This window comes from Magallana gigas, chromosome 5, assembly GCF_963853765.1.
Source record: "Magallana gigas chromosome 5, xbMagGiga1.1, whole genome shotgun sequence".
NCBI classification, from domain to species: domain Eukaryota; kingdom Metazoa; phylum Mollusca; class Bivalvia; order Ostreida; family Ostreidae; genus Magallana; species Magallana gigas.
In genome coordinates, this window is record NC_088857.1 from 27623723 (window position 1) to 27651507 (window position 27785).

General features: G+C 32.1%; 3 protein-coding genes across 4 annotated transcripts; 2 read left to right on the top strand and 1 right to left on the bottom strand.

Moving 5' to 3' along the window:
* The first annotated feature begins 367 nt into the window (after nt 1-367).
* LOC105331241 (coadhesin) lies at nt 368-13479 on the top strand. 2 transcript variants are annotated; one of them, XM_066084722.1, is made up of 13 exons: nt 368-494; nt 5440-5562; nt 5699-5857; nt 7105-7269; nt 8503-8646; nt 9004-9168; nt 10203-10364; nt 10504-10665; nt 11333-11494; nt 11789-11953; nt 12206-12265; nt 12691-12812; nt 13226-13479. In XM_066084722.1, exons 1-13 carry the CDS (start codon nt 440-442, stop codon nt 13322-13324), a joined length of 1743 nt encoding a protein of 580 aa, XP_065940794.1. In that variant the 5' UTR covers nt 368-439; the 3' UTR covers nt 13325-13479. The 2 variants fall into 2 exon arrangements, with proteins under 2 accessions (XP_065940794.1, XP_065940793.1); XM_066084721.1 differs by having other exon boundaries at nt 8503-8667; nt 13226-13477.
* A 1073-nt stretch (nt 13480-14552) lies between these two features.
* On the bottom strand, nt 14553-16728 carry LOC136275450 (neuronal acetylcholine receptor subunit alpha-6-like). Its single transcript, XM_066084723.1, has one exon. The coding sequence runs from the start codon at nt 16690-16692 to the stop codon at nt 15412-15414; it is 1281 nt and encodes a 426-aa protein (XP_065940795.1). The 5' UTR covers nt 16693-16728; the 3' UTR covers nt 14553-15411.
* A 2634-nt stretch (nt 16729-19362) lies between these two features.
* Nucleotides 19363-26626, top strand: LOC105331239 (glucoside xylosyltransferase 2). Its single transcript, XM_034455413.2, has 8 exons — nt 19363-19464; nt 20676-20909; nt 21660-21825; nt 22356-22484; nt 24168-24360; nt 24548-24697; nt 25798-25970; nt 26173-26626. The coding sequence occupies exons 2-8, from the start codon at nt 20707-20709 to the stop codon at nt 26320-26322; spliced, it is 1164 nt and encodes a 387-aa protein (XP_034311304.2). The 5' UTR covers nt 19363-19464; nt 20676-20706; the 3' UTR covers nt 26323-26626.
* Nucleotides 26627-27785: the final 1159 nt, after the last annotated feature.

Genomic DNA, 27785 nt, shown 5'->3' on the forward strand with positions numbered 1-27785 from the left:
TCTACTCCCACACATCTGTAAGAAAACTGAATCCCAAATTTTTTAGACTAGGAAGCCCTCTACCAAAATTGTTAATTTCATGTCGAGGCGAGCTAGGGGTTCTGGCTCAAGGGTAGGGTCATAATTGTCATATAGTGTTAACGTATTCAATGTTAAAACATTGTTTTCTTTACTTAACTAAGTTTGGATTACTAACATTGTATTTACACCATATATCTAAATCAGATAACTTTATTATACAGTATAGCCCATGTTTCATTTGGCGTCTAAATTAAAGCGGGAAATTTTGAGATGTTGTGACGTCATAAACGAATGTGCACAAAACAGCCACTCGAGTTGTGTAATTTGCGTACAGAATTTGATGACGAAAGCAAACCCGCGACCTGCCTTAAGATATCGATAGATAAGAAATCACAAATTAGTCTGATGTTGTCTAACCATGAATCTGTGCACCTTTGTTATCTCTGTACTTCTAGAAACGGGCATTATTTCAGGTACCGTAAACCATTGAATTAAAATGTAAATTGTTGCTTGAACAGACAGGGGATAACTCTATTTTTTTCACGATCAGGTTTCTTGAATGCAAGTGAATTAATCAAATGTTATGAATGACAAGACTTATCTAAGATTACTTGTCATATGTCCAGCTTGGTTTAATAGCACACGAAATCAGGACAAATATACTAGTTTACAAATCACAAAATATGTCAAAAGGCAATCACCCGCTAGATACCTGGGCATTCAAAATTCACTCCCTTATTTTTAACCTAATAAGCTTTTATAATGAATGTAAATAAATGAATAATAATGTTCTATATGTTTATAAGGGACATTTTCTTAAGAAGAATTAATATACCAACATTGTCTAATGTCCAAAACAACGACGACATGAAAATAAACTCTTGACCCGGTGCGTCTTTGTACCCCAATGAACCCCAGTGAACTTTGGAATACCCCCAATGAACCACGGTGATACCCTAATGAACTTTGGAACACCCAAATGATACTAAATATGTGCATAACTAGGTGACATTCCGCGCAAGCCTGTGATTAAGTAAACACCGCTTACAAACTACTATGATTTTTTGTTCATTTTTGACCAAAGTGTTTCTTTATTGGTTATCAATCTATTCTTTAAAATCGAAATAAAACACAGGTAATCACAGATTACAAAGCTCACCGAGATGAGGCATCACCTTTATGAGGCATCAACTTCGTGAGACCACCTTTATCACATTATATGAGAATCATAGCTAATGATCTTGGATATTGGATACTGTAGTGGTTTGACACAATATTCTATATCATATGATACATTATTGTATAATAATCATATTGTATGTTTTTATACGATATTTCATGATACTAGGTTAATCAATATACTTCTATAAAATACGATATTCCATCCTTTGATACTAAACAATATTGTGTAATATGATAAATAATATGTTAAATAAATACATAAACAAATAATATCACAATATATCATGATAAATATAGTATTGTATCATATGATATAACATTGTAACAATATATGATATAGTATCATAAAACATGATACTATATTGTATTGCAGTATATTATTACATTATATCACATAACACAACATCATGAAATAAAATATGATACAATATAGTATCAGATGATACAAAATCATGTCATACGATACATAAAAATATTTTAAATATGATATTATATTGTTTGATTTTGTACTATAAGTTATGATATCATATAAAATATGCTGTTGTTTTATATGATATTGTATCAAATATGAAATATAATATGATATAATATCAAATGAAACTATATACTTTTATACAACATTATATCTTATTTCATAATACAATATCATGTGATATATTGATATATTATATAATTCAATATCATGATATTCAATATAGTTTCATATGTTACAATATCATATCATAATATACAAATGAAATTGATACTACATCACATCATATGTAAGATATGATAGTATGATACAATATTATATCAGTTAAAACAATAGCTATAGTTTATCATATCATACAGTACTACACCGCAGGAATCATGTGATATAATTTTACAACAAACACATCTATCAAGCAAGTTTGAGTGAGGTTCGAGGTTTTCATTTAGCATCAATGATAATGGAGACCATGTTAAAACGTGTGTTTGTACACGCAATCATTTGAATATATTAACAAAAGTTCAATGTTCAGCTATAATAAGGTGACCACCAGGAATTTTTTTACCAAACTAAGTAAGCGATTAGTTATTTGCATATAAATATTGATAACTTTCTCCGGGATGATATAGCAGTTAACCTTGTTCTTATGATTAATCTGATAATGGGCATTCATAGTATTATAATTTAAATTCTATTGGGATCATTGTTAATCAAGACATTTATATCCTAATATACAGTATTAGGAAGCAAAGAATGCAAAGTAAAGGCTAAACAACATAACTGTAAGATTTTCCTTGAAATTAAAGATACATTTTTAAGCAATAAACTATTTTGTTAAAGGGGCATGGTCACAATTTTGGTAAAATGTTGTTTTTCTGTTTTTATTACAATGCTTTTGAAATGCATTTGCAATGACCAAAGGAAATTTAGAGTCAGTTGTTAAGTTATAAGCAAGATAGAAAGCTCAGAATTCTTTGTCATGTAAACAAGGCTCGTGCCCTGTTTTTGTTTACATAGGTTCAATGTAGCAGTGAAAAAAACCCTTTTTTCAAGCTGATTTGTCTATCTCTTATTCATTTTAAGTAGAAATAAACAGTTCCTAACGTTTAACATATTCGTTTTAGGTCTAAAATTGGAATTTTAACTTCAACATTCATAATGTAAACAAAAGCTTTGCTAACATAGCAAAGAATTGTAAGCTCTATAACTCGCCTATAACTCAACAAATGACACTCAAAGTTTGGTTGTCTTTTAAAAATGCATTACTGAAGCATTGTAAACATTAAAATCTAAAAAATGATTTTTACCCCAAATCGTGACCATGCCCCTTTAAGTAAAACTAAGCAAATGTTTTTATCAAGATTATAAATGTTGTCTAAAAATAGCCGTGACCATCCAATACTTGTAAATGATTTTCAATTTATGAATGTTTAAAAGAAAGGCCAATCAATTAATGGGAAAAAACATTATCATTCATGAAAACAAAGAAATCTTATCAATGTGACCAAAGATCACAGGATGTTTACTTAACTCAAGAGGCATAAATCCCACAATGAGGTATTAAAATTCAGAATAATTGCTTAATAGAAAAAAAGTTGAGATTTAATTCATTTACGAACATGTTGGTACATAAAATTCATTAAATGTATCAATTATGCACATATTTAGTTTCTTTGGGGTATTTCAAAGTCCATTCAGGTATCATTGGGGTTCATTTAGGTATCATTGGGGTTTATTTGGGTATCATTGGGGTAAAAAGACGACTTCTCTTGACCTATAAAATTTTCCAACAGAAATGAACGTTTTTGCTCTTTAGGGGGTTCAATTAGGTAAATTGTAATTTTTTTCTATCATCCACATAGTTAGATCTTATGAAATTGTGTTCAAACCCACTGTATATTATATATATATATATATATATACTAAAAAATATGTTTAAACGAAAGTAATTGAAAACATACCTGAGTCTATAGATTTATTAACCTTTAAAGATAAGTTTAAAGGGGCATGGTCACGATTTTGGCCAAATTCTAATTTATTGATTTTATTATTTACAATGCTTTAAAGATGCATTCTTAATGATCAAATGAAATTTGAGAGTCATTCATGGAGTTATAAGAAAGATACAGAGCTCACAGTTCTTTTGCCCTGTATTTTTTTTTTTACATAGGTTCAATATACCAGTGAAAAATATTGTTTAAGCTGATTTGTTTATTTTTTTTTATTCATTTTAACCATAGATAAACAGTTCCTAACGTTTAACACATTCATTTTTGGTCTAAAACTGGAATTTTCACTTCAACGTTCAAAATGTAATAAAAAAATTTGTTTACATAGCAAAGAATTGTAAGCTCTGTAATTCGCTTATAACTCAACGAATGACACTCAAATTTTGATTGACTATAAGAAATGCCTTATTGAAGCATTGTAAACATTAACATCGGAAAAATGATTTTTGACCCAGATCGTGACCATGCCCCTTTAAAAGCAATCCCTATTTATCTATTTTACTATAATTATGTTTTGCCAAAAACAAATATGCATAACAATTTTGAGAACATATATATAAAGTTTTAAAGGGGCATAGTCACAATTTTGGTCAAAAATCATTTTTCCGATTCTAATGTTTACAATGCTTCAGTAAGGCATTTTGAATAGGCAATCGAAATGTGAGTATCATTTGTTGAGTTTTAAGCGAGTTACAGAGCTTACAATTCTTTGCAAGGTAAACAAAGCTTTTGTTTAAATTTTGAACGTTGAATTGAAAATTCCAGTTTTAGACCTAAGATAAATGTGCTGAACGTTAGAAACCTATTTATCTATGCTTAAAATGGATAAGAAGATAGACGAATCAGCTTGAATTTTTTTTACTGGTATATTGAACCTAAGAACAGGACACGAGCCTTGTTTACATGACAAAGAATTGTGAGTCTTGTTTCTTGCTCATAACTCTACGACTGACTCTTCAAATTTCATTTGATCATTAGAAATATATTCATAAAGCATTGTAAATTTTAAAAAAATGCACAATGGAATTTGACCAAAATCATTACCATGCCCCTTTAAGAACACATATATTCACACAATCGTGACCATGTCCCTTTAAGAACACATCTGTTGTTATCATCTATTAGATAACTCTTCCTTGATTGTTTGAATCATGGTATTATTATAATTCGATTTATAAGAAAGGTTTAAGATCTTGCATAAGTTATCCTTACTAAGAAAACAGTTTTTTCATAAAAAAATTATAATTGCTTACTTGTTCGTTAGGAAAACTATCTTAATCAGAAGATGGAGGAAACCACCATAGCAATGTTGATGAACGCTTTTATCTATAAATGATATCTCTAAAAGTGGTCTTAGAAAAAGATCGTATCTTATCCATTAAATACAGTAAGTTCGCAAAATCTCGCAGGTCTCGCCATCACCTGATTTTTTTGCAAACCAATTATTTCTAACCCACTAACAACAAAGTAAAAATGACTTAGCAGACATATATGGTACATTGTATTATATCATTGGGAGTGAAATAATCTTAGAATTTTCTTCATTAAGCGATGTACAGACTTTATTCAGCATAAAGGGTGACTACTCAAAATGTCAACAACAACATTATGCAAGACGATAACGTGATTCAGTTTGATGTTGATAAAAATCTACTGTTTTTTGTGTTATATAGAATTTTTGATTTTTTTAAAAAAGATGTAATCATTTTTGCCGATTTTGTTGTGATTCACTTTTTTTTAAAAATTTCTACTTTACAGTCGCGTTTGGATCATTGTGTTCATCAGACGCTGACTGCCAACATCACTACCATGCACTACCTGACGGGGAGGTCTATTGTCACAATATCTACTCACATATCGGCAGGTGTCAAATTAGAACAAGTAAATACAAGTCCAATATATTTCTTATAGATGAGTCCAATAGATTTCTTTCGAATTTAATTGAATCGCAACTTATGAAAAAACCCAGCCTTAATTATCATAATTGTTTATTTTTTCGGTGACCTTTACATTACAGCACATTGGAAGCAATGGAGTCATTGGGGTCACTGTAGCGTGACGTGTGGTGCTGGAACAAGGACTTCCACGAGGGAATGTGTAATATACGGAACCGGATCTTGTCACGGGTCGTCTTCAAGGACGGAAGCTTGTCATCCCAAACCACATCAGTGTCCAAGTACTCAAATAAATTCTTCATAGATATTCGGTGCACTCTTACCAGAACGTCCCATAAACTTCTCATTACAAGATTACTAGTATTTGAACTGTTATTAATTAAAAAAATAAAAAAAGAATGCCCCTTCCTCTCTTTAGAGAAAAGACAGATTTTCCTTAAACAAAATTACCTATCGCATAAGATTTCGAGATCTTTCAGATCTTTTCTACGGGAATTGAAACGTTCCTTGTAAAAGTTTTAACAGACCAAAAATACTTCATTATATTTAAAAGAAATATTTGAGTTTTCACCATGAAAATTGATTTTATTGCAAGAGCTTGGGAAATTTGATAGTCTGAATAACTAAATTGCAATCTAAACTTTGTTCAAGTAATTTGATTAAGGTGGTATTGGACACTTGTTTACTAGTATTTTGATGGAATTACGTTACAATACCACCTTAATTTTATTTTAAAAACCACTTTACCATGTTTATATTGTTTGTACAGTACATTCGTTTTTGTCGGTAAATAATTTTTGCTAGTATCAAATATTGTTTTGAATAATTATGAGAGGAAAACGATGTTGGGATTTGAAAGAACCCTTACTAGGTAATTATTATAATAATACAGAACAGAATCATCGAATGAATACGTTGTGTAGTTGTTTATCACTTGCTCGATTATTTACCTCTGAAATTGTCTACAAATGCAGGAACTGCAGGGCAGAGAAAACAAAGGTGTAAAAACAACTTAGTCTGTTTAAAGAAATAAATGTGTTATTGAACCACATTTATTAGATAATTAGTACTTTTATCTGCCATTTGAAGGAAATTCCAACGTCCAAGGAACTTATCGTCGGAACCAACGGGTTTTTCGATCTGTTACACTGCTTTCAACAATGTAACGGATAGAAAACCTGTGGGTTCCGACGATGAAGGAACTAAGTTTATGATATACTAGTTTTGGTTCAGTTCTAATTGGCGGAGCATATTGAAAGATACAGATGGGCTAAACGAAGGCAAATTGTAATTACTTATCTTCAAGTACAGTTATTAAGTGAATTTATCAAGGTTTTTTTTTTAAAACCCATCATATTTAAGTATTGCATTACTAAAAAAAAAATAATGTTTACTTGCGAACTACATGTACAACAAAACCAAACTTTGTATGTATTTTAAAAACGAAAATCTTGTATGTTATTCATTCTTCCTCCCCTGCCTGTATGTGATATGGGATTACTTACATGTTTTTGGTTATACACTTCAGTTGATGGATACTTTGAAAACTGGGGCGCATGGAGCACGTGTAGTCAGACATGTAATCATGGAGTCAAGACAAGGTCACGTGTTTGTGTTCCTCCAAATCATGGTGGTCAGCCCTGCAGCGGCAGTCGAAACGAGATCGCGCTTTGCATAAAAAGTCACTGTCCTGGTATCTTTATAGTTACTCCATATTTCAAGTTTTCACTATTTTGACTGATTATTTCTATTGTTTTTAAAGGTACATGTAAGAAAAGGTGCTTTAAAAAATAAAAAATACCTGATTCATTACCATTGCAGTCAACCTTCATCTTAACTAGTTTTCACGAAAACTTTTAAATTCATCTAATTCAATTCAAATTTTGTGAAATGTCTCGTTTATTACAGCAGATAAAGCTGAGACAAAATTAACATTATTACATGTAATAAGAATAGACACATACAAAAGGTATTGTTTTTGTTAAGGAGAAGAAAAGTTGAATAGCGCTTTGCAAATCACAATGAAGCCACCCATAATCTGAATATAACTTTACTTTATCATGCAGAATCTATAAAATTGTAAACCAATTTTTATTCGCGACGACTTTTTTTTCGCGAATAACCTGAGATAAACTAGGTCGCGGCGACTCTAGTTCGCGAATAACCTGAGATAAACTAGGTCGCGGCGACTCTAGTTTGCGAATAACCTGAGATAAACTAGGTCGCGGCGACTAATTTCCGAGATCAAGCCTTATCTACAACTGTGTTGTTATTAAACCTACGAGGATACGACCGATTCGCGGCAAGAAATATTCGCGACTAAGAGGCTCCAGCGAATATCGCGAAAATTCTCTAAAGCCAAAGTCGGTTTACAGTATGCCTATTTTCAGGGGGGGGGGAACAAGTATTTGCGCCATTTTGCTCATAAATCTTGAAATATCACTCACAGATGTAATATTTGGTGAACATACCTGTAACTGTATACTCAATATGTTTGATAGATGCTTAATATGAAAGCAGATTTTTAGATATTAGCTTTTATATACATGTAACTACGTTGTAATTAAAAGAGAGAGTTTCTTGCTAATAAGGTCACAAACTAGTTAGCAGGGTAAACTCATTGTCACAGTTTCTAGCCAAGAAACTAGTGAATTCTACGCTTTCATATATATGCTCATTTCATATTGATGTCATTAAATAATCAATACTACTAAACATGGCACAGCTTTAACGGAATGAATGAGTAAATATTTAGTACTTAAAAAAACAATGTTTAATACATGTATATAGTGTTTATAAAACGCAATAATAATAAAATGATGATATAATGATAAATCTAGAAAACGAAAGTATCTGCAACAAATTTAGATGAAAAAAAGTTACTTAGCTTTTTATAAAATATTTTTATCTGTTTTTACATTTGTAGTAAACGGCTGGTTTGGGGATTGGAGTACGTATAGCCCTTGCAGTGTAACGTGTGGTGATGGACACAAAACTCGTACTCGCATCTGTTATCAACCATTACATGGTGGCTTGCCTTGTCATGGAAAAGGAACTCAAAAAATGACCTGTACAGCTCCCCCATGTCCAGGTTACTGTGGAATCATTATATTTCGTGATGGCTCAATTTTCGTGGAATTCGTGGGCACCGCTCACCCACGAATTAACATCCTCCACGAATAAATAAATTAGGACTGTAACGTCATATTTTCTTTTGTAAGTATCCGAGAATTCACGAAATTACGTCACAACGAACCTGTAAAATTGAAGCAATCCACGAAAGTAGGCCCCCCACCCCCCACGAATTTTAATGATTCCACGGTATTTAGTTAATGATTCAATAGATGTTATTTGATGTTCTCACCATATTTTTTTTTTATTGAAACGATGTTTATACTATATTCCTTGTATATGATAATGCTTCCAGTTGATGGACACTTTAAAGCCTGGGGTGATTGGAGCGGATGCAGTCAAACTTGTGGTCCCGGATTTAAGACGAGGACGCGCGCGTGCGTTGCTCCTCTTCATGGTGGCGCCCCTTGTGGTCTGAATAACATGGAAAAAGCACCATGTCTACAGAAACACTGCCCTGGTAATGTTCAAAAGAATTAAGTTAATAGAGTCACTTACGAGATGCCTTTTTATGAACTTACTTTACGTCATAGTGAATTTAATATTTGGATTATATTTATTATTTTATCATAATTGGTTTGAAAAATATTTTTTGAATCGTAAGTCTACATCATATCGACAGGTCATGTGTTTTTTATTTCCTTTGGCATATTGCCTTCCGACATAGGATGTGGGTTCTTTTCATTTGGCAAAGAAAATCAGTTCAGGAAACTAATTGAAAAAAATATTTAATGGAACTACTGCTCTTTATCAATATTCAACTTAAAATATCAATTTGACATTGAATGTTGTCTCCTAGTAATCTGTCCCATGTTATTGCTTCCTCACGTTTTGATGATTTTATATCAATATAAACATACTTGACAATGAAGTACAATTCAAATCGATGAAAAGGAACAAAAAGATATCCAAGATTTCTTCATCTAAACATAATCTGTTTTTACTCGGAGAATTTCACAGGAACGAAAAAAATACCCATCGTATGGAGAGGCAAAATGGAAACTGTTTACATCTTTTCTCCATTCGAAAGTATTTGGGACACCTTGGACAATTGTTTAACGCTACCATCCGGGGTACTTTCATTGCCTTTTGCAATGCAAAATCCCCGTAGTCTTTCTATTTTTGGTTGTGTATTGAAACCTAAAGCGGTAGAAGGGCGTTTTAAAACAGATAATCTTGACTTTTTTCATTCCAGTGAATTCATCTAGTTTTGACGCAAAGGTATCATAATTATCGAGATAATACACAAAAAGTGGTAGAAGCAGAAACATGGGACAGAGATAGTAAAATATGACCGGAACAAGAATTCAGAAGCGTTTTCTGGCCCTGCATGACGTAATTTATCTTTAAAAGATACGTTACATTAAGAGAATTTAAAACTATCTATAACAATTTATTGTTATAGATAGTTTTAAATTCTCTGAATTTTAAAACTTTAATGTTACATTAAATATTTATTGTTACTTATGTTTAAAACCTGTGTATATTCCAAAGTTGATGGTGCTCTAAGTGCATGGCAACATTGGAGTCATTGCTCAGCGACCTGTGAAGGTCAAAGGAAGAGGACCAGGACGTGTGTCCCTCCTCAGTACGGTGGGGCTCCATGCAGGGGAAACACCGTAGACACACAGGCTTGTGGTTCTACACACTGTCCAGGTTACATTATCTCTGTGATTGTGAAATGAAAAAAAAATAGCATTCAATTTATCTTTCCACAAGGATAACACCCCAAGAAGTCCTTTGAGTTTGCATTGTATATGATAAGTCTTCAACGCCTGATTCTCTTGCATTAAAGTTGATGGTAAGATGACAGCTTGGACACCCTGGAGTCCCTGCTCAACGACTTGCGAAGGAATCAAGAAACGAACGCGGGTATGTCATCCTCCCAAATATGGTGGAGCTGCATGCAGGGGAAGTACTGTCGAAACGATGGCTTGTGGTGCTTTGCATTGTCCAGGTAGGGTTTTTGGTTTGTTGACACTGCTTTTGGCTTTAAAATGTAAATATTATACGAAGAATTCTTGTTTTTTGTTTTAAAGATGATTTTTTCTTTGCATCAAAAAGCTATTACTTAGAATTATTAAAAGATTATTAAAAGAAGTAAGTTTTTATGTAGAAAAAAATATTCCAATATTTGATATCAGTAATTTAAAATTATGCTTACATGTACAACGATAATTATGCCAAGAATTGACATTTTTTATTATTTAAATAATTTGTTATATTCTTATTATTTTTAATACGTTTCAAGACTACAAGGAAACCAATCGACTTCGCACTGTCAGCTAGTGTTATTTCATGCTGAGCATTAGCTCAAAAGGTTATCGCATTATTTACAATTTCTAGAATAGAGCGCGGAAGTTTTAATTTATATTAATGCACTCAATATCATAGTTCATAATAACATGTACGTACTGTTGCATCATTTTTTCAACCAAAGAAAGAAACATAACAGCAAAGGCCCCGAATAACTAGAACCATTTTAACAAGAGCTTGGACTTTGGGTAGTTGTGTCAAACATCAATATGACGTAGGCCTGTCTATTTCATTATAGGCCTCTCGATCATGGCTCTATGAATTCAACAAGATTTGTCTGTTTTTGTTGTTGTTGTTTTTTTGCTCAGTTGACGGGCACCTAAACGATTGGGGGTCCTGGGGTCAATGCAGTGCAACCTGTGGAGGTTTGAAAAAGAGGACTCGAACATGCAGCCCTCCACTGTTTGGTGGTGCTCCATGTACCGGACAGACAACACAAACAGCTAAATGTGGGACTGAACACTGTCCAGGTATCACAATCTAAGGCATTATATATAAAGTCCAGGATAGACCAGTTTTGAGTTATCAGTAGTTCAAAAGAGTTCCGAAAAAGTCTAAAGTTTCTGGCCTATGATGTTAGTTAATTTTCAAGTTGTGTAGATTTTAAAGTGGTTAAATGGATTCTGTGTCCCGGTATATTTCGTATTCGGGTATTCTTTTATTTCTTTTAGATACCTGGCATGTAGATAGATAGATAGATAGATAGATAGATAGATAGATAGATAGATAGATAGATAGATAGATTTCGTTTTTATTGTTGAAAGTGGATGGTGTTTTATCGGCTTGGGGTAATTGGTCACCGTGCAGTGTTACATGTGGGAGCGGCTCCAGGGTGAGATCCAGAGCCTGTATCCCTCCACAGTATGGGGGTCACAATTGTACCGGGTCGTTGTTTGAGATGAACAATTGTGGTCAAATTCCATGTCCAAGTAAGTTAATGCTACTTTTTTGGTTATTGATGTACATATATATATTATATATATTTTAGATAATGAAAAAGATAAAGAAATAAGATAAAATTAGAAAAAGAAACAAATTAAGTTACTTAAGCGAAGGTCCGTGTCCAAGTTTGTAAAATTTACCTCTTAAAGCAACAATAAAAAATTCATGTTTCCTCTTCGATTTTCTTCTGTGCATTTTAGTGACTTGCACTATTTTATTTTTCCATTTTTTTTGTCTAGCTCAACACCCAACGTCAACACATTCTTCACTTATTTCAAAATCAAATACCACAAATGTAGGTTAGTAAAATAGTATAAAGGGGAAAAAAAAATGATGTCGTGCATGTATATGTTACAACATTATACAAAATGCACCTGTTGTATAGTAACAACATAGAATGACAAACAAATTGAAATGTGTCTGTTTTTCCCTTGAAAAGAACTCGTTTATCCCATATGACGTATAATTTATGAATAATGGTGGTACAAGAAGAAATGGCTTTTTCAAGCATCAGACGATGTTAACAAATTGAAATAAAAAATGGAACTGTAAAATAAAAGGTTTATCATAAATATGTTACTATACAGTCTGAGAATACTAAATTCTAGTATAAGTTATAAGTCAGTATTTCATCAATCATCTACCGTTAACTTATCTTGCTAAAGTAAATGTATTATAGGCATGCGATTAAAAAAAAAAATTAATTGAGGCATAACTCCCCCAGGTGTAACTTGTCCATCCTGCAATGAGAATCTAAAGTGTACCTGGAACACTGCATGTCACGTGACGGAGAACTGTATGGTCAGATCTATCCCAGGGTTCAGTTTCACCACGCATTGCATCCTGGTAATTAATTGTTTAAATTGCAGCTTGATAATATATCTATTTTTTTTCTCAAAAAATATATTTTCTAATTCATGATTCAATCTGAAGGATTACGTGTACTCTATGGCCTACTTTTTGAGTTAATTGCCATTCGTTTATCTTTAAGAAAAAGTGAGATAAAAGCAACATAAAATATGCAAAATTATGTTGAATAACAAATGAAATCTTAACTTTTAATATTATGGTACTGGTATAAATCTTTCAGTAAAAAACAAAATCTGAAAAATTTAAATCGAAAACCCTCCATAATAATTCAATTCATTGATTCTTTGTGTGTTTAAAACAAATTATATATATATATATATATATATATATATATATATATATATATATATATATATATATTGTTCATAAATATGAAAATATGATTTTAGAAAGACGACTGTGCTGTAATGAAAATGCTGGCTAAGTCACATGGAGAAATTTTCTGCTGTGCTGATGTAGCCTGTCTACGGACTATTCTAGGAATATAATTTACAAAATAAGTGTGTAACCAACTCAAAGTAATTAAAGAAAAGATTGTTTTATTTTGGAAATTACAAGTACTTAGTCAATACAAACTTAGAGGATAATATCGCACGGCCTAATAGTTCTACAATTTCAGCATACATTTTGAAATACAGATATGCCTAGAACTCAACTTGTCTTTTTCAACTTAATAAAGCAAGATTAGTGGTATTGAAATTATTACGAATAAGTACATTGTATTTATTAGTTTTGATAACATATATGTATCTGATTCGGCTATTCTGATAACTTAAAGGTAGAGAAATACGTCACTCATTCCTGCTTCAAAAGGAATAAATGGAGCTGCATGAATCTATTTTCTCAAGTATTCTAATTTAATTCTATTTACATGTATAGAAAGGGTTTTTTATCAATTTTTATTTGTTTTGCTTGACAAATAATGTTATTTTAAAAAAATTAACAGCAAGGTCAAATGTTCACCGGGGTATAAATTGGATTAAGTCTTTAATTCGCCCGCGGACATCGAGAGCGAAATAAAACGGGCAGAATTATTATGTCCGTGCATAGAGTATATCTGAATAATTATAAACGGCTGTTTATCGTTATTTTTTTTCTTGCAGAAGTCTTTATTTGTAAATTTTGAATATTCTTCTTAACTGGTATAGGTATGACTGAATTTAAAAAAAAAATGATTTTAGACGATTAAGGGATCCCAACTTTTGATGTTCCAAAAATTTTCCTTAACTAAAGGCATATCTATATAAGGAACACTCTTTGAACCATTTTAACCATTAGAACATAGTTATCTATTTCTTGCATCAAAACAAGTTAAAAATGACACTGGTTTCAAGTGAAATGTGTATAGACTGCGTAGTCTTAGCTCAAAAACCAGACAAATCTTTTTGATTTCAAAGAATCATATAATTATGGTGGCTGAGAGGCCAACAATAAAATTGACAGGCCTGCGTCACATTGCTGTTTGACACAACTACCTTAAAGAGGATGGAACCTGAAATACTAGTAAAAAAAATGTCGATCATCCAAAAACATCTTGGATATTAAGATGGGGACCTAAGATGTTGATTTATTTTTATTGATTATTTGTGACCTATGTCACATGCCATTTTTTTTTTGGAAATATGGGGTCCCAAACAGAAATGATAATTTTTCTGAAATTATTGCTAAGATTTGACTTAGAAATTGATCCAAGTCAAAGTTTAAAAAACTTTTGCTTTACTGATGGCTTCAAATGCCAGTACATAATGAATACAACAGCAAATGTAAAGATAGTTACAAAAATTTGGAGTAATCAAACTATAACGCAAATAAAAAATAATAGTAATGCCAACTTTCCAAAACTTTGCATACAAACAGACATACATTTAATGTGTCATATAAAAGTAAAAAAGTAGGGGTAACATCTCAAAAAATTGAGATTTGACATGAAATAAGCTAATTTTTGGCAAAAATTAGTCTAAGAGTTAACTTTTTCTTGACTTCTCTGCAATATAAGATGAATACGCCAAAAGATATCGATAGAAATATCAAAATATTGTTCAAAAATGTTTTTCAGAACAACATGAATATATCGTAATACACAAACTATCTGGAAGTTAAGTTTGTGTGAAAACCATCCGCCCCAAAATATAGTCTCTAACTAAACTCTGTATAATTTTCTTTTAACAATTTTATTCCATATAGTTCATTTGGCATTGTAAAATATAGATATACAAATCGAATCTATATATGATGTAAAATTTTAAGATAAGAGTTGACATAAAATAGTAACCCAAAAATAGAGGAGCGAACCTCTTTAAGTCTAAGTTCTTCTTAAAATGGATTTTTGGTTATTTTATAATATATATGTGAAGATATCCGCTGGTAATTAAGTAATTTTCTATTAGACTTAATTAAATTAAAGGTAAACTTGTGCATCCATACATTTCTATACCATGTAAAGAAAAACGATAAAGACATTGTGTTTTCTTTTTACCAAATTGAAAACAAAACTTACAAAACTCAAATAAACAACAATTGTACTTCATCTTGTCTAGCACATTTTGTAGGTGTGACATTATGGTCATTTCATTATTCAACTCATGGATATCGCAAAAAGAAGAACATTTGATAGGACGACGAACAAAATACAGAAATATATCATAAAAGTATCAAGATATCCTGCAATCGTTCGCCATGTGATGTTAAAATCCTCATTTTCTTCGGTGTTTTCCTCTTCAACTTCCAGTTTAGTTTTTCTCCGACGACAACAGGTCCTTGCTATATGTGAAAAATTCTTTGGAACAGGCATTTGATTCTGGTCTTTGTTATAACATACCAGACCAATAATTACAACGAAGCAAATAAAACAGCTCATTCCCAAATTAGCGAGGACGTAGTAAGATAAAATTGAGATAGGGTCTGATGTTTGAGGTAAATTCTGCTCAACAATGGTCAAAAACACAGCTATTGCCAACAGAACAGTAACACAGTAAGAGAGTCTCTCGCCGCTCTCGATGGGTAAAATAAAAACGAAAATATTCATCAGTCCAAAAAATATCAAGGGAACAACAAGGTTAATGACTGCGAACCCTGGATGCCTCTTCATCGTTATGTCGACACTGACGTACGTCAAAAATAAGTCTGAAACGGTCTCGACTCTCTGGTGCATTATTTCCCATGTATCGTGTTCTATGAAATAAAACGTTCCGACTTTTGGATTCGGTGCCTGAACAACGATCGAAGACGATGGATATCCCCAACATCCAAAAAGCAGACGACAAGTCTGGGTATCAAATGGATACTTTGTTACATCCACTTCACATCTACTTGACAACACGTCACCTGGCAACCAAATGGCGATTCCGCTGGAAGAATATCTTACTGGAGAAACTCCTTTTGCAATGCGCTCAACTCTAACGTAAGGATTTAACAGACTAATGTTAGGTATCCACGTCTTCCTTTCTGGCAGCTCCAGAGTTTGCAAATCGCCATAATCCGAAGAGTTCCATCTTAAACGAGAATCTTGCCAAGTGACCTGAAAAAAGCCAGTTACCGAAAACATTCCGTTCACCTCGTCAAATTCCTTAATGCCGACGAGGAAAAAGGTAACATTCACTGTAACGGGAGAAACTTCTGTCGGTCGTACGTATTTGTTGAAGTCCTTCATTAAATCATTATACAGACGGTCCGATTGTGGTATGTTTGCCTTTGTTTCGTTTGTCTCTGTTGTGGTTGATGCAGAGCATCCACCACACGCGAACAGAACCAAGCAAACTACCCAAAACATGGTTTGTTTCTTTTTCTTTTCAATCAGTTTATCAAAATTCAATATAAAAATTATTTTCACTTTAAACATCCAGTAATGCAATAGCATGCATGTAAGTGATTCTGAGAGTCACATATGCATATTGGCATATGCAATCTCACTTATGTGTAATTATTATATATATATATATATACCAAACATATAGGATTGTGTCCATGACGGATGTCACATAATTAAGACACATTGCTCATGAATTCACGGATCAAGAATTGGTGCTCAGAGTTCAGAGATAAATATAATTGCATCAACCGGATAAATGAGTAACTGCATACGGTGCTGGGTCGTGGTTAACGTTGTAAGATTTACTTATATGTATAAAGCCAATATCACACCCTGGGTGTGTCCCCACCAAGTTTTTACGTTATTTGTGTAATATATACATGATTTAAATTACGACGTAGCTAAAAATGTATGTTTTAAAACAACTTTTTATTTACGTATTGAAAATTTTATCTATTTTAAAATTTAAACAAAAAGGAAGAAAGAAAATTTAAATACTTTCACTGTGTTGATCAACAGGCATTCACAAATCCAGGTTATTTATGCAAGCTGATCATTCAGTTAAAAATTCTTTAGATTTCAAACCACTTTCGTTTACAATATAATTTGTATACTTAAAACCACTCTTCATACTTTTTTTAAATACAAGTCTCTAGCTTTCAATTTGAGCATTTTGTTGTAACCAAAGCGGTTTCTTTCAGTTGTTTATTCAAATACTTGTCTTTGATTGATTGTTTATCCAATATAATGTTACGTAATTTGAAAATGATAAAGTCAGTTAAAAGATTTGTTAACATTGGTAATACTTTTCATCTTATGTAATGTAAACAAAATCAAAGTTATTTTCTTGACCCTCTTCCAAATTTGCAAATGGTGGACTTTTTTAAAAGGATTTTGTATTTTAAAGATTCATCAGCGATCGATACCTACATTGTACATGCATCCCTCTTGCCTGCTGTCCATCGGGGGATTTCTTTTCAATTCTATTATTTCTTTTTTATAATTTGTTATATAATTTGATTTCACTTTCATTTACAAAACAATTGGTAAACTACATGCATATTAACTTTGTTATTGTTGCTTGTAGTTTACCAATGAAACAAACTTCACAAAAAATGAAAAATTTAATGATAAAATCTTTCTAAATTGTCAACGTTTTTATTTGAATCTCTCTCTCTCTCTCTCACACACACGCGCATGCACGCAACATTTTACTTCACGTCATCATATTTGTTTGATTTTATAGCTTTATATTTAAGGAATGAATTCAATATTTATTTGTTTTATACGATATAAAATGGTTTGGGGCAGTTTACGCTTTATAAACCGCGAAGCGGTTTATAAAAAAGCGTAAACTGTTTCAAACCATTTTATATCGTATAAAACTAATAAATATTGAATTCATTGCTTTTTTCTCTGCATTGTAGATGAAAACGGTCATTTGACATTTAAAATGACGTAAAATTGTACAAAATTCAAACGTAACGTCAGGCGTATTGATACGTTTTTGACGTTATTCCTACTATGACGTAGGAAACATTCTTTATACGATATAAAATAATTTTTTAGCCAATCAGATAGCGCGTTACAACCAGAATTAAATTATTGTTTGATAACCAAAGTCAAAGAAACATATATCCAATATTAAAGGGGCATAGTCACGATTTTGGTCAAAAATTATTTCTCCGATTTTAATGTTAACAATGCTTCAGCAAGCCATTTCTAATATGTAGCCAAAATTTGAGTGTCATTTGTTGAGTTATGAGTGAGTTACAGAGCTTGCAATTCTTTGCTATGTAAACAAAGCCTTTGTTTACATTTTGAATGTTGAAGTGAAAATTACAGTTTTAGACCAAAAATAATGTGTTAAACGTTAGGAACTGTTTGTTTATGCTTAAAATGAATAAGAAGATAGACAAATCAGTTTGAAAAAGATTTTTACTGGTATATCTAACATATGTAAACAAAAACAGGGCACGAGCCTTTTCATTACAAAGAGTTGTAATTAAGCCCTGTATCTTGCTAATAACTCTACGATTGAATCTCAAAATTCATTTGATCATTAGAAATGCATTCCTATAGCATTGTAAATAATAAAACAGAAAAATGAAATCTGACAAACATCGTGACCATGCCCCTTTCAAGCGATTTTAAAATTTGAATTTCAATTACTATTGTAGCTTATATAATACCCTTTTCAAAAGCAAATGTTTTTCAAATATTCTGAGTTATTAACAAGTGTCGACAACATTACTAATTCACGCTTCAAATGCAAAATACGTCATCAAATCTTTTAAAATTTGTTATTTTGTAACCAGAAAATATGGTCGAGATTTTTATAAAAAATCATTGAACAAATTCAAAAAAACATTCTTCCAATAACTCTAACTCCCTACATTTAGATCGAAACTATTTTTCCATTGCATGTACATTTTAATTTTTTATCTTTTTGTAATTGTTGAGTTATATTTTCAAAACTAGCGCAAGAAAAGGACACTGTTCAAAGCATTTACACATGTACATGTAACGTTATATAATTTCAACATGTGTGGTACGTTAGATCTACATATAAAAAAAATATGAAAATACCAAATTTAATTGGAAAAAAAATCCATTTGACTGTGACTGGATTTGATTAAACCCTAGGACAGCATGCAAACATTTAAACTGTGCCTGGGTACATTTGCTCAGAAATACGGAATTATTTATGTAGGCCTTAAGTCATTTAGTTTTAGAATTTAGTTTCCACTACGAATATCCGGTTTGAAATGAATCTCAAAAGACAACAGTTCTTTCTGTTCTTAGTTCCTTGATTCTAAGGTACTTTCCTTTGCTTTAAATGACACGTTTTACAGCACGATCCTTCATGTCATTCATAAGGCATCGTCCTCTGAATAGATTTAGTCTTTAAATTATTTACGGATAAATTTGTTAATTATTTAGTGAAGAAGTGCGAACAATCGCCTAAACGGGATATAATACTTAACTGTACATTTTGAGTCAAAACATATTGACAGGTGTGTGTACTCTTAAAATTAGTATGAAAAAAAGTGACGGAATTGGTAATCTGGGAAAGACTTTCGATTTTGTGAATAAATATATGTACACATCAGTGACCATAACCTGATAACAGTTTAAAATCAATGTTATGGAAATAGTTCAAGATTTCCCCACATTGGCATGTCTCATTCATTTAACCATAGGAACTGATAAGAGTAAAAACAAATTTCTTACAATTTTATAATGGGAAATTTTGGCATTTTTATCTATTTGGTAGTTTTAACAACCTAGTCAGACTCTGAAAAAAAGAGTCAATGAAAGTGAATTTTGGCAGGCATCTAGCTTAGACTTCATTTTTGGAGTCGATGTTTCCAGTGTAAGGACTAAGGAAAGCATTTTAAATACAAAATAATTCATGAGAATTAAACAATTTATGGTGAAATTGATTAAAATGGGACTATACTTTAACCAGTCTGTTAACATTACAATGATAAATATACATCTCTAAGTGTTTGATTTATTTTAAACATTTCATTGACAAGTTTTGCATGATTTAAGTTTTTCATTTTAAAAAATTGATCTTGTTTAATACAAGTAAACAGTTTTATACATGGGGCATAAATAGGACACTTAAACATTCAGAAATGTTTTTTGAAACTTATAAAATGTTTTTTGACCTGTTTTTGTCCAATTTAAGAGATTTTGTTGGAACTTACTAAGGTAACTCACACTTTGTTTACATTAGAAATGCCAATTTACCACTATGCATGATTGAGCCTTAGACGTCGTTTTCAGAGTTAACTCCATTTTCAGAATATTGACTTGACTGTTTAAGAGCAATGAAAAATAAATGGTTTTTTTTATTTTTTGTAAATTTCAAGTTATCCTAATGAAAAGTTTTATATGGTGACTTTATTTATTACTTCTTTTAATCTTTGCAATTATTAAACAGTAACCACCAATGTCCTGACAAAAGTTGAACATATGTGGTTAAAACAGTCATTTTTACCTTATGACACCTATTTTACAAGGTTTAGGTCTGGTTTCACTAAGAGATGCTTGATGCGTCGTAGAATGATCTTCAAGTTTGGGCTGACAGTCATTGTCCTGGTAGCTGTGTTCATGTTCTACATCATCCATCAGCAAGCTGACCAAAATGTACAGGAGAGGGGAGCTACAGAGGGCAACCAAATCATCCAAAATCAGTCGCTTAAACCCAAAGAAGTAACGAAAGAAGAAAAGCTAAGACTGGCTGAAAAGGAAAAGTAAGGCAAAGTAGCACAATCATAAAGCCCTAATAAAAAAGAGATGCATGCCTTTGATACATGATAAATACACAACGATGTGGGCCATGTTGATACATATTCAACTTAGCTTATGAATGAATATTTGTTACACAATATTTATAAATGGCCTAATTTGCTATTTCTATTTATCAAATATGTTTAAGGGCTAACTTATTCAATTTGGGGGTTGATTGTATGAATTTTTTTTTAGAGGAGTATATGGTCACAACTCTGCTAAAAATTTTTAAGATTTCATATTTTTCTAATTTTATTCAAGTTGCATTGTTAATGTTTTCCAATCTGTGTCTAACAACAATTTGAATCTATGCTGTAGAGTTACAGCAAATGACAAATTGTACAAATGAGCATTCTTTGTTGTGTAAAAGTGGTTTGGGTCATGATTTTGTGTACAGTTAGGTTGCTGGATAGTGGATAGAGAAGCTATACAGTACACTGGGCTATATGCAACTTAGAGTGTATAACTTGATGAAAATAAAAGTATTTTAAAATGCTTCAGGGGATTCCTAATGCTCTAGATGTGTTTCAGACACACAAGTGACCTGGGGGACATCAAAGATTACAGTAGTGGGATTAACGCTCACGCTGTATCCTTACTTGATTTAATTTTTGTAGCTGATGCATCAAAGTATACAAATCAAAACTAAGGAATTTATCAATAGTTGTAAGTTACTTAATTTGTATTTTAAAAGCAATGATTGATTTGAATAGGCGAGGAAGAATTTGGAGAGACAGTATCCATCTTTCCCTTGTTGTTTGCGGTGATCGTGGCAACGAGTCCATTACCCTCATCAAGTCTGCAGTCCTCTTCACCAAGTCTTACATCATTATCCACATCTTTGCAGAGGAAGAGCTGCATTCTGCCTTACAGTACCAGGTGTGTATAAAGATACATGCAGTTCCTTTCTTAGAAAGATATTTTGATCCTTTAAACACATGGTTGTCATACCAGAGTGTAGAATTCACTTTCTTTTAAATAGTGAAATCACTGACATAATTTCGTAGTAGTGTTTCATGTAAACTAATGTAGATGTATATTTTGTGTTTTTTTGTTGTTGTGGAAAATCTTATACAACATGATGAGTGAGGTGGCCTATGTGCACCTTTTTTATTAAGACTTCTTTTAAATCATATTAATGATTTGGTACTGCTGTCAACATATTATATTTAGCATGTACAATATTTTGTGGAAATGGGTTTTCAACAAGTCAGAGTGGATTTGCATTAGCCTACTTCTGAAAGTACCTAATCTTTTTCATGTTTGCAAACCATTAGTGATGATCTTGATTTATATAATGGAAGCCGCTTTCTACCTAAAACACTAAATAGAATACACAGCCAAATGTGATATTTTTACAGTATTTTAACTATTAGTAATCTCATCTATTTTTTTCATTTTTTTTTTAGCTCAATTCATGGCCAAGCCCCGTCAGAAAGAAGTTTGAATATCATCTGTATGGTATAATATACCCTGACTCAAATCAAGAGTGGAAAATGTTGTTTAAACCATGTGCCTCACAAAGGTTGTTTATTCCAGTAAGTGATATACATGCACCTGGTAGATATAGAAATCAATAATAAAGAACTGTTCATGTAGCTAGATCTTATTGAAAGATAAACTGATTTCCATTTGTCTTTGGCTGTTACACGTTCAACTTCTCCAGAACCACTGGGCCAGTTCCAATCAGCCCTGACTCATTCATGTAGCATATTCTGGTAAAGGGCTAGTTTTAAAAGTTTAGAGTTCTGGTAAGGAGGAGGGGGTGGAATAATTAACTGATAACATGGAATTAAGCTAAAGCATGTAATAAGAATATCTTAGTGTCTTGTATATAAAGATGACACAATGGGTCTAAATGTGTATGTATATAACCATTGAGGAATAAATGCTCTGCGCAGTACTATGGTTATTAATTGTAAGCTAGCTTGTATCAAGAGGTATGAATTTACATGTACTTGACTTGTTTAGGTATGCAGAATGCAAATGTTTGCACCGAAAAAATGTGGGTACATGTACATGTCATTATATTATAATATTTGATATGATAAAGCTATAGATAACAGTTTTAAATAAACTTGGGTCAAAATAGTTGTGCTATGTGGCCTATGGCTCTCTTGTTTTAGTTAGACCATTTAAAGTTTTTTTATGTTAAGCATCCATTCAAAGGTAAAAAATTATCTTTTTATCAGGAAAAAATGCAAACCAACAGGAAAACACATTATATATTTATTGCATGATGGTGAGGGAGATATGAAGATTTAATTCAGGGAAAATCATATTGCCTGAAGGCAATGTCCAAGGGAAATATAATTTTTGGGGGGCTAAATCATCATTTCTCCCAAACGTTCATGCAATAAATTGTTAATTATACTGAATGAGACATGATAACTTAAAATACATTGGGTTTTAATTGTTTTTTAACTCTCGTAAAGTAATAAGGTAGGGAATGTTTACCAGTTTCTTTCTATGTCAGTTTTCTGATATAAAAGGAATTTAAAACTATTATTTTTTTTTTAATCAATCATTTGAATACATTGTATGCTCATCCTCTGGATTTTTTTATCCACATTGGAATGAAAATTCATGTGGCTTTCGAAGTGGTAGAATATGATAAAAAATATGATGAAGACAGGGAAATTTGAAGTTTTTTTGCCCTTGCATGCGATTTTCTAGACCCAGTCAGATAATGCATTACCTAGAATACTGAGGAATGATAATATTATTAAATCCATGGATAAAATTCTTTATCATTTATACTTGAGCATTTTCTTCATACTATTACAGAAATAAACACAAAAAATCCCAATTTTTGACAGATATTGTAAAACAAAGCAAATTTTAAATCTAGCGAGTACATGTATTTTAAAACATTAAGAGTACATACATGTGTATTTAATATATATTTTTGGGGGGTAAACATATGTGTTGTGTTTGTTTTAAATTTCCATGCCTCAAAACAAATTTATCCACGGATATTAAACAGAGAAAAAATGTGAAATGGCCTTACAATTAAGCAGCCTTATGCATGTTTAAAAATTTACATGAATAGTTATAGGAAACCCTTGTTTATGTATACATAATTGTTTAATATGCTAGTAATTTCTAATTATAACTGATTATATGCATTCCTAATTATATACAAGTTGTTAAATAAAAAACACTATGAATACATGTACATCTCATTGTAGCTTTAAACAATATTGTTTTTTTGTTTCCAGTCCATTTTGACCAATGTGGATTCCCTGCTTTATGTTGATACTGACATATTATTCCTCTCCCCCTTGGAGGAAATCTGGTTTCATTTTTCTCGATTCAACAGTACACAACTAATTGCTTTGGCTCCAGAGAGTGAAGACAGACAAACTGGCTGGTACAACAGATTTGCTAGACACCCATATTTTGGAGAACTAGGTATGACATCTGATTCACGGTTTGATTTTTGCATATGACGAATATAATATTTGCAATGAAGTTGATAAATTTAATACATATAATATGTACATGTATGTTTCATAAACTTTTGTCATTGATTTTAGATAAATTAGTTTTTTTAAAATTATTATAGCTAAATATATAGTTGAACTGATCTAATGTGCAGGTGTTAATTCTGGAGTGATGCTCATGAATTTGACAAGACTTCGAAATTCAACATGGCTTTCCTCCATCAAAAATTACTACAAAGAGTACAAATTAAAGTTGACTTGGGGAGACCAGGACCTCATTAATGTCTACTTCCACTTTCATCCCGGTAAGAAAATTCAGAGTGATTTCATGTTTATATGTATCAAGTTGTTTGAAATGATTAAAACACATTAAAAATAAAAAAATTAAATAAGAAAAATGCAAATCACATACCGGTAACTAATGATGATAATTATTTTCAATTTTATGTGTAGAAGCTACATTTAGATCAAAAGGAACATTTTTGCATATTGTGAAAAGAAATTAAAAATCTTCTTTGAAGAATTGTTAATTGTTCCTGAAAATTGGAAAGCTGATATACCAGTAATTGATATGGGAACCGTTGTGACCTTTTTTATGCATATATTTTTATACCCCCCGCAAACAAAGTTTGGGGGGGTATATAGGAATCACCTTGTCCGTCCGTCCGTCTGTCCGTCTGTCTGTCTGTCCGTCCGTCTGTCTGTGCAATCGTGTCCGGTCCATATCTTTCTTATGGAGAAACATTGGAAGTTTTTGCTTCACACAAAGATTGCTTATGACCTAAGGGTGTGTCATGACCTTGACCCAAGGTCATTCGGGCAAGGTCAAGGTCACTGGCAGAAAAAGTGCAAAATTCGTGTCCGGTCCATATCTTTCTTATGGAGAAACATTGGAAGTTCTTACTTCACACAAAGATTGCTTATGACCTAAGGGTTTGTCATGACCTTGACCCAAGGTCATTCGGGCAAGGTCAAGGTCACTGGCAGAAAAAATGCAAAATTCGTGTCCGGTCAATATCTTTCTTATTGGGAAACATTGGAAGTTCTTACTTCACACAAAGATTGCTTATGATTAAAGGGTGTGTCATGACCTTGACCCAAGGTCAATTGAGAAAGTTCAAGGTCATTGTTTCAACAAAGCTAAATTCTGTCTGTGTCATGTCTTGTATTAATGGAAATATAAGAAGCTGAAAATTAACAGTTTTCAAAAATAAAGCAGTTGTTATTTATAGAAAATGGACAGTGAAATAGATTCATCCAATATTTTCTATAATAGCAAAAATACACGCGTTATGATTTTTTTCTTAGCGGGGGGTATCAATTGTGAGCTTGCTCACAGTACATCTAGTTTTTATCAGATATTGATTTTTATCATAAAGAAACTAAAGCATCCATATTGTTACAGATGAGCTTTATGTTTACCCCTGTGAGTGGAATTATAGGCCTGATCATTGTATGTATATGAGTGTGTGCAAAGGAGCGGAACGAGGCGGGGCCTGCGTACTTCATGGCAGTAGGCGTGCCATGCATAACGACAAGCAGCCTGCATTTAAAGCAGTTTATTTGGCATTTAATGCAGTAAGTAACAAGAGGAATGCATGCACACAGTTTACATACCATGTAGTACTTGAATTTACTGGAATTATTCATACTGATTTACAAAATGACAAATTTAAAATGACTAGAATTGTACAACTTAATTATACTTGTTCTGAAAGATTCCAACAGGCATTTGTTTTTTGTATTTATTAAATCTTAAGATTTTATATTGCCATTGCAGTATAGTTTCCAGGATGAAATGAAGACATCTTTACTGCCACAGCTTTTGAAAAATCTTGAAGCAACAGCAAAAACTCCATGCGGGACTGTCCGAGATGTGTTTTCTATGAGAGTTGCGCAGTTCATCAATCACGATGTAAAAAATAGATGACCATTATTCCCTAACGCCATCTATTAAATGAACTGAACAAAGCAGAATACTTGTGTCATGGTATGAGTGAATTCCGAGAAATTTCTTGGATATTGTGAATGTTCTCTTAATTGAATGGATTTATAAATGTGAGATTTTTTACACTTGAATTCTTTACTTTATCATGCAGCAAAAATGTATTTTTTTCATCTGCATTCAGTACTTGATGTACATTAGCAACAATTTTTAAATTACCTTTACATACTCATTATACGTTGGCATATTCCTGCCCCCTAGTTGCAAGATAATAAAATTATGGCAACATGCAAGATTGTTATGTCTGCTTGCAAAAAAAATTATGTTAACTTGCAAGTTACAAATCTTTTAAGAGAATCTGTATTTGGATATGGGTAAAATCACTTACTAATGCCCGTATCTGACATCATAAATGCAAAATGCAAAATAGTTATGACAACATGCGACTTACTTTTGTTGACTTGCTATTTTCTTCAAACTGATATGTGCTTTCCAGATACATAAATAACATTGTTATTTATATCTCTGATATATAGAAATGACCTGAATTCTACGGCCAACTGTACGCGCATAATTTACGCGCATGTAACAATTCGTTGTGTTACCCCGTTGCCAAGTATGTTGCTAACGCTGAGGGTAATAGAACAGATTATCAACTGCGTCTAAACCGATCAGATTTCAATATTTAACATGAAAGTATGATAAGATATAATGATTCTGTGGATAACAGACATCTGCAAGGAATCTGTATGATACAAAAAAGCACAAAATTTTCCTCCGGGCAATCTAGAATGACAGTAGGGGTGTTGTATAACAGAACTTGCGTAGCTGTAAGCTTAATGATATCAGAACATTTGCAAATAAAGCCATAGTGCACAATGATATCAGAACATTTGCAAATAAAGCCATAGTGCACAATGATATCAGAACATTTGCAAATAAAGCCATAGTGTAGTCCGGAATAGTAATAGGATTCAAGGGTACATTAAAATTCCACAACCTTACAGAACCTTATACACATTTATATAGATCCTCAGTACTCAAAGAAACAAAATCATCATGATGACTGGTTATAGCAAAATAACTGGAAAGGGATAAAAGTTGAGTGGCTTGCATCTTCTGTGTTACATTCTTAGAAGTTGGTACAAGTAAACTTAACACGTATACAGTTGAAGTGAAGTACTTCGAGATGAAATAGGAGATCTAGCCATAACGTATAACTCGTTTATGTTTCTGGCAAAAAAGAATTGTCCATTATATGGTAATAAGTGGGATCCGTATGTATATGATAAAATTTCTGTTATGGTTTTCTGAGCTTATGATTGATTTCTGCAATAACTCTACCAAACTGGTGTCTTGAAACCAGAAAGTGAGAAATGTTTCCTTCCAAAAGACTTTGAATTGTGTTTTCAAACCTATCTAACTTGGATTTTAGTGTTGTGGCTTTA